The 11,401-nt window shown below is 39.2% G+C and overlaps 1 protein-coding gene across 1 annotated transcript; it reads right to left on the reverse strand.

Annotated features, from left to right (window-relative positions):
* Window positions 1-61: 61 nt before the first annotated feature.
* Window positions 62-7,462, reverse strand: LOC129922898 (uncharacterized). The gene is made up of 5 exons (XM_056011084.1): window positions 7,279-7,462; window positions 6,252-6,429; window positions 4,025-4,123; window positions 1,419-1,500; window positions 62-112 (listed from the first exon to the last, which is right to left on the reverse strand). The coding sequence occupies exons 1-5, from the start codon at window positions 7,433-7,435 to the stop codon at window positions 62-64; spliced, it is 567 nt and encodes a 188-aa protein (XP_055867059.1). The 5' UTR covers window positions 7,436-7,462.
* Between the last annotated feature and the right edge of the window lie 3,939 nt (window positions 7,463-11,401).

The following is an 11,401-nucleotide window of genomic DNA, read 5'->3' on the forward strand; positions in this document are numbered from 1 at the left end:
AACAGTGGATATAATCAGAATGCATTGTGGACATAATCATAATGAATTGTGGACGTAATCATTATGAACTGTGGACGTAATCAGAATGAGCTGTGGACATAATCAGAATAAACTGTGGACATAATCAGAATGAGCTGTGGATATAATCAGAATGAACTGTGGACATAATCAGAATGAGCTGTGGTGATAGTGAAAAGTAACTGAAGCTTAGTAAAAGTGTACGATTGACAAGGCACTAAGAAAGAAGAGGAACTTACAAGTTGTTCGTCCTAGCCTATGGAATATCGGAGTGTAATTCATGTATTCATATTAAGTCGTGCATCATATCATGTTAATGTGTAGTTTATCCACAAGAGGACTGGTTACGACCAATCAAAGTCTAGACCTATATTTGAAACCAGTCACGCAACACTTAAATAGAGGGACAGCGTGTCCTGTTCTAGGATGGATAACAGTAGAGGTTGTATGGAAAAGACAGGGAAGCACGTGACTTTGGGGTTTACAACTAGTGAACGAGGCACGGTGCCAACGCGCCATCCCAATAATTTTTTTTACGATACTTGTCCCCAGTCATTGTTGGAGTAAACTAGGTTTTAAACAAGTTGCATAATTATATTTTTTCCCTTTTTTTTTCTATTTCATAGGGGGCGACCTTATTCATTTCGCCTAAGCCCAGCCCTGCATTAGGTCCATTGATTATATCCAGCTAGTTCAGCGGTTCTCAACCTTTTATGCTCGGCGACCCCTTTTTACAATCCCCCACTCTGCCGCGACCCCCCCCCCACACACACACACATACAGCAATAGAGGAATAGACAATAACAATCCATATTTTCGATGGTCTTAAGCGACCCCTGGCAAATCGTCAATCGAGCCCCAAAGGGGTCGCGACAAACAGGTTGAGAACCCCCTGATCTAGTTCCTGACGACATACCGCGTTCGTTCGTCCATTTGGATCCACCTACTGGAGAAAAAGAGCGCGGCCTGAAGAGTGGCGCACAACAGCCAACAGGTTACTATAGAAACCAACGTCTGTGTTAGCGTAAGAGTCCGATTGAATCTGTAGAAGGGAATTATTAAACTTGGCTTTATTATTTAGTCTAGAAGACTGCATCCTTATAATGGTAAACAGCTGAACCCTGGTGGAATTTCGGGTGGCTGAGTGGTTAGGCGCTTGGCTTCTGAACTTGGGGGTCCTGGGTTAGAATCTCGATAAAGACTAGGATTTTGAATTTAGGGATTTTTATGTCGCCCATGAGTCCACCCAACTCAAATGGAGGCCTGACTTAAGTTGGGGAAAGTAAAGGCGATAGGTCGTTGTGCTGGCCACTCTGCTTGTTAACCACTGTCCAAAGAAACTGATGTCCTTAAAATCATCTGCCCTGCGCGTTGTAGGGTCTGAAAGGGAAACTATTTACCTCATGTATAGAAAAATATAGAAACAAATTGAGGGTTTTGGCATCGCAGTAGAAGATAGAGTTATCAGGACTAGAGGCATATCTGTGCAATGACATTTTAAGATAAGATAAGATAAGATAATTTTTATTGATCCAATCGAATGTAAATTCAGTTTGACTACAATTGACAACCTCAGCGTAACTACTGTAACAATAACATTATAGATGCAAATACGAACAACATTCACACACGAAAAGACATACACACTCACAACCAGCGCTTTATAAATTAGACTTCCATGAACTTCTCGATGACGACAGATGATCTTGTAACACTCTGACCGACAGTGGGATGAAGGAGTTTTTAAATCTTTCAGTTTTAGTCCTAATGGAAAGGAGACGACTACTTCGTTCAGATCTGATGTAACAGTAGTTTAATGGGTGCAGGTTATCTTTAAGAATCGTGAGTGTTTTAGAAAGGCATCTTTCATGAAAAAAGCTCTTCAAGAGATGGTAGCTGTGTTCGAGTGATATACGATGCTTTTTTAAATTAGTCTTTTTAGTTCAAGTCTTTGTGCCAGTGAAGTATTACCATACCAGCAGGTGATGGCAAAGTTAATTAGACTGCTGATGGTTGCTGTATAAAAACGTTTAATTATTGTTTTGTCTTTCTCTCCTAATTTGCGTCTTTCTCTCCTAATTTGCGTCTTTCTCTCCTAATTTGCGATACCATCGTTGATTAGACCTCATTAAATAAAATTAATGTTGTTTTTTTATAAACTTGACTTTGTCTTATATAAAAAGAGCCTGCATTCCCCTTTAACTCTTTACCAACTAAAACATTTTCTGATAACAAACGATAAAGTTATTGAAGCTGAATCACAAAAGGGGAGTGAAATACTACTGAGCAGAATGAAGAATTCCGTCGGAACGTGGAAAATGATTACAAAGAGAAAGAGTGAAATCACCACTGGGAAATACTGCATTACACCGATAACATTCGCTCAGAGTTGGCCACAGAGGACTCTGGTCTAATCTCAGTCTATGGTCTAATCTCAATCTATGGTCTAATCGCATTCTATGGTCTAATCTCATTCTATGGTCTAATCTCATTCTATGGGTTTAATCTCATTCTATGGGTCTAATCTCATTCTATGGTCTAATCTCATTCTATGGTCTAATCTCATTCTATGGGTCTAATCTCATTCTATGGTCTAGTCTCAATCTAAGGTCTAATCTCATTCTATGGTCTAATCTCATTCTAAGGTCTAATCTCATTCTACGGTCTAATCTCATTATAGGGTCTAATCTCATTCTATGGTCTAATCTCATTCTATGGTCTAATCTCATTCTATGGTCTAATCTCATTCATGCGCCCCATCGGGGGAAGGGCGTATCTGGAGCGTTTCCTTGCTGCCTTTAGGTGCTCAACAAAGACAAAATTCCAGTCGAGATTTGAACTCGCCCCTCCTTGAAAGGTAGCCCAGCGGTGAATGCCACTCAGTCAAACATTTAATGTCTACATAAAGGCCTTTAAGTCTAAGTGATGATAAAATTGTGGCCTTTATTCTTTGATGTTATTCGCCATGGATAACTTTGGCATAATCAGTTTTAAGGATTATAATCATATATTCAATGTAACAGCATGTCACATATTTTCTAGAATGTATGCATCGCTCTGCCTTATTAACTACGAGCCGACTCGCGGCGTAGCATACGCCCTCCCCCTGTTATAAACTATTTGACTAATTTCTAGGGGGCTTGTGGTAATGCGCTTGGCTGCTGAGGCGACCGGACCCGGGTTCGAACATCAGATTTTGAAATTTCGCGATGCCTCCTAGTCTATCCAATGGATACTGGCATTGGTTCGGGAAAGTTAAGGCTGTGCTGGTAATATGGCACCTTCTTTAATTGTCGGCCAATGTAATTTATTATGTTTACTAATAATGTTGCGACTGTACACAACTAAGGACAACTTTATTTATTTAATTCTAGAATGTAGTATTATTGGTTTACTTTGCTATGAGTGCCGTGGTTGTTGTTTTTTTTATTATAGCCACTGCATTTTCTCTGGTATATGCGTTCACTACAAATCTAACTAATACTTCATCAAAACGGCTGGTTATTTCCCCGGTATTCAATTTTTTGAAGAGAAAAAAATGTTTTTATTTATTTATTTCTAGAATGTAGTATTATTGGTTTACTTTGCTATGAATGCTGTGTTGTTGTTTTTTTTATTATAGCCACTGATTTTCTTTGATATAAGCGTTCACTATAAGTCAAAGTAATACTTTATTAAAACGGTAGGTTGCAATTTCCCCTGTCATTAGCGTGTTGAAGTGAAATAAAAAGTTTTATTTATTTATTTCTAGAATGTAGTATTATTGGTTTACTTCGCTATGAATGCCGTGTTTTTTTTTATAACCACTGCATTTTCTTTGATATATGCGTTCACTATAAGTCGAACTAATACTTTATCAAAACGGCAGGTCATTACTATGATATAGTGTTTATTGATGAGGGAAAAAAAAAGATTTTTGTATGGTTTGACCTGGTCGTGCGGTATGCCATCCCTCATCGTCCTGTTACAAATCATTAGCCTCAACTGTCACATGACCATGACTCACCTGTCGGGGTTAGCAATAAAAAACGCCCGGTAGCCACTAATGACAACCAGTAGCCAGTTGCCGAAACTCATTTGTACTAACAGTAGGTAAGAATGAATGCTGTGGAAGAAAAAAAAACATCATGAATATTTTTAACTCAATAATGAGTAATGTGACCAAATTTACTTATGTTAAAAATAGTGGAATTTTGTGTGGTTAGTGCTGGAAACTTTGGCATTTTACGTCTCGAGAGACGATCTTTTCCCTTTGCAACTTCTTGTGTGACTAAAGAGGCCAATCCTTGATACACAGCTGCGATCGCAGGTTGGGCATATGTAATCACCAGACGCCGTTGCATTTTCATCCTTCTTTCTGCTTCTGTTGTGTATGGAAACAAATGATAAATAAACATGACATATAAGATGTAATACGAGGCGCGGTGGCTGAGTGGTAAAGCGCCTGGCTTCTGAACCCGAGGGCCCCGGGTTCGAATCCAGGTGAAGACTAGAACGTTTAATTTCAGGATCTTTAAAGCACCTCTGAGTCCAGCCAGCTGTAAAAGGGTATCTGACATTAGTTGGAAAAAAGTAAAGGCGGTTGATCGTTGTGCTGGCCACATGACACCCTTGTTAACAGTGGGTCACAGAAACAGATAAACTTTACTTTACTTAGAGCAGCGGTTCTCAACCTTTTTTGCTCGGCGACCCCTTATTATAATCCCCCACTCTGCCGCGACCCCCAGCCACACAGCAATAGAAGAATAGACAATAACAATCCGTATTTTCGATGGTCTTAGGCGACCCCTGGCAAATCGTCAATCGGGTCGATTGGTGGTCGTGACCCACAGGATGAGAACCCCCTGACTTAGAGCATGTAATAGCAGGTCTAGAGTACAATAGTTACTAATAGAAGAAAGTGAACAATATGAAAAATATGAACAAGGAATTGAACCATAGACCTCCTCGTTAGAACTTATCTGTTCCAGATAATCCAGACCATGGCCAATAGTTGTCTACGTCAGATGTTGGGGATTAGGTGGCCAGAGAAAATATATCTACTGTCTACTTGTGGGAGAAAACCAAACCGAATCCCTTAACCTAAGATAGGGAAAGTGGAGCTGGATTGGTGAGACCCAGTTAATACCAACAGCTTAACTCTTTCTCTCCGTAATTATTTACCACATTCTGGTAAAAATCAACGTTGGTATCGTCGTTTCGGAGAGAAAGAGTTAAAAAGCTATGTTGCAATCACATGACTGGAATCCAAAATGGAAAAGAGGAAAGTGGGAAGACTCAAAACAAAACCTGGAGGAGGTCAGTCATCATCGAAGCTGAGCATACTGGGAATGACAGGGGAGCAGTTGAAGAAAGAACCTCGGAACCGAGGGACAAAGTAATAAATCAACGTTGGTATCGTCATTTCGTAGAGAAAGAGTTAAAAAGCTATGTTGCAATCACATGACTGGAATCCAAAATGGAAAAGAGGAAAGTGGGCAGGCCCAAAACAAAACCTGGAGGAGGTCAGTCATCATCGAAGCTGAGCATGCTGGACTGACAGGGGAGCAGTTGAAGGAAGAACCTCAGAACCGAGGGTCAAAGTTATAAAGTGAAGTACCCCTCGCAATATGTAAGGCAGAGGATGTAAAATTCCGTTTTTTTTTGTCTCCAGCTAACGATGGAGTCATGTGGCCAGCACAACGACCAACCGCCTTTTCTTTCTACAACTAATGTCACGTACCCATTAGAGTTAGTTGGACTACTTCTCTTATCTTATTATTGTGTTTCTTAAATTTCACCTAAACATAACTCATTTGTGTCCGCCTCCAAAAAATACTGCAATTAAATCAAACTTATGCATCAACATATAAACCTGTTTTACAACCAATGTCACTTACAAACAGACATGCATGGATTACAGTCTGTAGTACCAGCTAGTAAGGCCCTTCACTGAATGGCGGGACAGGCCCCCAGACCTAAACATAACTCATTTGTGTCCGCCTTAAAAAAATACTGCAATTAAATCAAACTTATGCTTCAACATATAAACTTGTTTTACAACCAATGTCACTTACAAACAGACTTGCATGGAGTACAGTCTGTAGTTCCAGTTGGCATGACCTTCCAGTGAATGGCGGGACAGGCCCCCATACCTAAACATAACTCATTTGTGTCCGACTTCAAAAAATACTGCAATCAAATCAAACTTATGCATCGACATATAAACCTGTTTTACAACCAATGTCACTTACAAACAGACTTGCATGGAGTACAGTCTGTAGTTCCAGTTAGCAAAGCCTTCCACTGAATGGCGGGACAGACCCCAGATGAGACAGAAAATATTGTTCGTGCAGACACAGACAAAAAACTTGGACAGAAAGTTTTCCCTCATGGCTTGAGTTCGAAACACTATCACACCCAAAATGTTACCTGGGAGACGAATCAAAACATCCGGTATGCTTTTAATAATGCTGCTTCATTGCTACAAAAAAAAAAAAAAAAAAGCAATAATAAATCTACTCAACCACCATTTTTGAAACAATTAAAATATGAATAAAAAATCCTTTTTTAAAAAAGCCTATATTGTGTAGTATCAATTAGTTTGGATCAGTCATGTAATTATTTGTATTATCGATTGTTAACTAAAGGTTCAAGAGTTCCCAAAGGGGACTAATTTATCTTCCACCACCACATCTGTCAAGTACGATTTCTTTCCCTTGTTCAAGATGCCAACCAAAAAAAATCAAATTACCAATAGTTAATTAACTAATTGATTTTTTTTTAAATTGATTCTTATGTTGTCAGGTAGAAATAATTATTGAAAGTGTCAGCTTAATCCGAGATTGCGTGTGGGAGAAATAACGTGTACAAACCCTTTTACCGTACAGACAGACAGACAGACAGGGTGACTTGATATGCGCATTGTAAAAAAAAAAAGACAATACCTCCTTTATACAACTTATAGGGTAATTATTTTGCTTTTAATAACAAATAACTGTTAGATTTTGAAAAAAAGACCCCCCCCCCCTAGCCCCCCCCCCCTACACACACACACACACGTTGTTCCCCAAACTAGTGTCCGAAATTTTCTTTTACTTTAAATATTACGCCATTGTCTCATGTCATGATGAAGAATGTCAAAGTGCAGGGACCCCCAAAGGGGTCAGGCCATCCCTGGCCCCCAAATCCCTATCTACGCCACTGCGGCCACACATGCACCGAGAATCCCCACTGTATATATACATAGCTGAGAATTCCAAATTTCTATAAATAACTTACCAGGAATTCCCAATACATATATAAATAACGGTAAAATGATAAAAATCCAACGCCGTATTGAGTACAGGACTATTTGCTCCGAGTTTTTTGTGGTGACTACGTAACTCCAGTTGGTGGTAACTGCTAGGGTTAAAGAATATGTCATGGTGTCAACCATCCATGACTAAGTCACGTAACTATTGATGTATGAATTTGAATAAGATGTCGCTGTCTGTGAAGAAAAAAAGATAAACTTTTAATTAACATAGGACTTCAAAAGAATGGACTGGACAGATATTTGAGAAAGACATAATAGTGATAAAAATGGACAGAATCTTAAAGCACAAGCTCCATCCGCTCTATCATAACTACTCCAGGTTGTTAGAATTGGGCGATTTCTGTCCGTTTAGGTTAGAAATGAGCGTCACTGTCAGATTTTACGAGACCCAATCACAATAGTAGGCCTCAACCAAGACCAATCACTATAAGGCCTCAACCAAGACCAATCACTATAAGGCCTCAACCAAGACCAATCACTATAAGGCCACAACCAAGACCAATCACTATAAGGCCACAACCAAGACCAATCACTATAAGGCCACAACCAAGACCAATCACTATAAGGCCACAACCAAGACCAATCACTATAAGGCCACAACCAAGACCAATCACTATAAGGCCACAACCAAGACCAATCACTATAAGGCCACAACCAAGACCAATCACTATAAGGCCACAACCAAGACCAATCACTATAAGGCCACAACCAAGACCAATCACTATAAGGCCACAACCAAGACCAATCACTATAAGGCCACAACCAAGACCAATCACTATAAGGCCACAACCAAGACCAATCACTATAAGGCCACAACCAAGACCAATCACTATAAGGCCACAACCAAGACCAATCACTATAGTAGGTTCAACCAAGACCAATCACTATAGTAGGTTCAACCAAGACCAATCACTATAAGGCCACAACCAAGACCAATCACTATAAGGCCTCAACCAAGACCAATCACTATAAGGCCACAACCAAGACCAATCACTATAAGGCCTCAACCAAGACCAATCACTATAAGGCCACAACCAAGACCAATCACTATAGTAGGTTCAACCAAGACCAATCGTCGTCGAATGGGAATCAAATTGGAGCATGTCTTTCCACCCAGAAAAATGTCAGTTCTTAAGAGTAAAAAAAAAAGCAAATTAATTCCACTTATCTTATTCATGATAAACCAGTAACACAGGCTAAAAACGCAGAATACATAGGTGTTACAATACATAAAAAACTGGCATGGAATCCTCGTATTACTGAAACTATTAAAAAATCGAATAAAGCAGTAGTGTTTATTAAAAGAAATTTCTATAAATCAAATAAGAACATAAAACTAAAATGTTATTTAACCTTGGTTAGGCCAATAATAGAACATGCATTCTCTGTTTGGGACCCCTCAACTCAAGAGAACATTAAAACTGGAACAGACACAAAACAGAGCAGTGAGATTCATAACAAACGAATATTCACATTTGACTAGAGTAACACATTTAGTAAAAGCACTAAATTTAGAAAGCCTTCAGGACAGAAGACTCAAAAGTAAAGTAGCAATTATACATAAAACACTGAACCATAATCTTCAAATACAAAAACAAAATTTAATAAAATACTCAGACACAAAGATAAAGGCACATTCCTCATTCCATATGCTAGGACAAATTTGTACAAATACTCCTTCTTCCCTATTGCTATTAAAGCATGGAATGGGTTACCTAAGTCAGGGCGTAGTTAGGAATCTTCCATCGTTTGGGGTCCCGGGGGCTTGACCTCTTTGGCGGACCCAGCATTTTGAGTAATTTTTTTTTAATGTAAAAAACACTCCTTTGGGGGCCCCTCCCCCCCCCCCCAGCTACGCCACTGGCCTGAACCAGCCAGGAAAACCAATGACTTGGCAGAATTGAAGTCATTGGTTAACATGACTTAATTGACCTAGGAACACTTGTAGGACTAATCATCTTCTTTTTTGAAGTAACGTCTGTATTTTATAAGATATATAACTAGTCATAACAGAACCGTTTCTGTTAAGGGCTCTTGCAAAAGGAGGATTCGAACCTCTAAAGCCTTGACTCTAATGTCGTTTAATGATGTGACTAATAATGAAAGATTTGAATGAATATGTCAATGTTCTTCTTAAATAAACACATGTATTGAAGCATGTGGCGTGTGGTTAGACTGAAACTATAAAAGTCAATGGGAGGCGAGTTCCAAACCTTAAGTTTGAAATGACACGACACAAAGAGAAGCGGCATTGAAAAGAGAACAAGGTTTTAATTGCCAAGGACCAAGTGAATAAAGGAGAATCGGACAAGTTCAGATCCCAATTACAAGAAAAAAGACGCCTGTTATAAGCTATCTCGACATGACCAACGCATAATTTTTCGGCTTCAGAACCAGACACAACAGAATGAGACAACATATGTTCCGGAAACTAAAAGTCGGGACTAGCGAAACCTGCCCTTGTGGAGCATCACCAGAGAATGCTGACCATGTCCTTCAAAGCTTGCATACTATATCAAAAGGCCAGAACAATAATCTGGCCCCAAAGCCCTCCTGCCTAGCCCTATCTATGGTATAGACTAGACTACAGTAATAGTCAATAGAAGAAAAATTATACGGAGAACTGCCTGATCTGGAAACCACTGCGCGGTTCATCTTAGATATAGGATTATCATTAATGATCTAAACCCTCAGACATGTCAAATGAGAACGAAGAAGAAGGAAGAACTACTAAGTTTCTTACTGTCTCAGTAAAATCAAATGGAGAACTTTCATTACGCTGTCAACACGTTTGGTCTCTTTTTTGTAAACAAAAGTAGACAAGGAACTCTTTCTTGTCCAGAAAACAATTTTCAGAGTCTGAGTTCAAAGATTGATCTCTTCCGTACAAAATTGTGCGCATTTTTCAAAGGAGATAACCCTCGCTCCGTCAAACAATAAAATCGATGTCTATTTAAGCAGTGGTTCTCGTAGCATTTCTGTGAGGCTCCGAGACATGGGTTGTTATATAGAAGGCGACTGAGGCCTTGTCTACGTCACGCTGACCAGACGTCTGTCCAACTGTGCGGGTATATCTCCAGAGGTAGAGAAAGCCTTTTATTTGTTTAGTCCATCACATTGATGGACAGGTGACCACAAGACAAATACAAATAACGTAGGTTTGTCAGCTATTGCTTTGTGGTCACACCCTACGAAGAAACTGATTTTGTTTACATAGTTTTAAATCTTAGTTAGCGGGCTGGACTCCAAGCCACACCTCTACACAGTTAACCGGGTGCTATTAGAGCATGGAATGGGTTGCCTGAGGTAGCCAGGAAAACCAGTGACTTGGCAGAATTTAGGTCATTGGTTAATATGCATGACTAAATGCATTACGCGTATGACGTAATCATCTTCTTTTTTGAAGTAACGTCTGTATTATATAAGATAAGATAAGATAAGATAAGATAATGAGATTGTTTTCTTGGAAAAAAAATCTCAAATACCGGGCTGGACTTCAAGCCGCGCCTCTACATGGGTACTGAATGTGTTAACTTGGAGATAAATCAGCAGTTAAGAGGCTGGACTATTCACAGCACACTTACACGAGTGACCTTTTGCTACACAGAACACAAACCTCTAGATTTCATAGCCCAGTAAGCCGGTAACTAATTTTGATGTAGATAAAAGTAGCAGGCTCAGATTTGTGCATATTAGCTTAAAAGACACTGACCAAGACTAGAATAGGGAGAGCTAAACAGCTCCTACTCCTTATTGCATACATTGCTTCTTTTTCGAAGTAACGTCACTGTTTATAAAAATATAAGATTGTTATTCCATACGCTTTTTCTCTTGTGCCATTAGAGAATGGAATAGGTTGCCTGAATCAGTCAGGAAAACTAACGACTTTGCAGAGTTAAGTTCATTGATTAACATGTATGACTAGATTGACACATTTAATGCAAAGGACGTAATTATCTTCTTTTTTGAAGTCACGTCTGTAATTTATAAGATAAGAAAATGGTGCGATTTATTTATTCAAAGAATTTTAATCGGAATTTCCCGAAAAGTCTTTTTGTGAAACTTTGCAGAAAAGGAAGTGGTCCA

The sequence above is a fragment of the Biomphalaria glabrata genome, chromosome 14 (genome assembly GCF_947242115.1).
Source record: "Biomphalaria glabrata chromosome 14, xgBioGlab47.1, whole genome shotgun sequence".
Lineage (NCBI taxonomy): Eukaryota > Metazoa > Mollusca > Gastropoda > Planorbidae > Biomphalaria > Biomphalaria glabrata.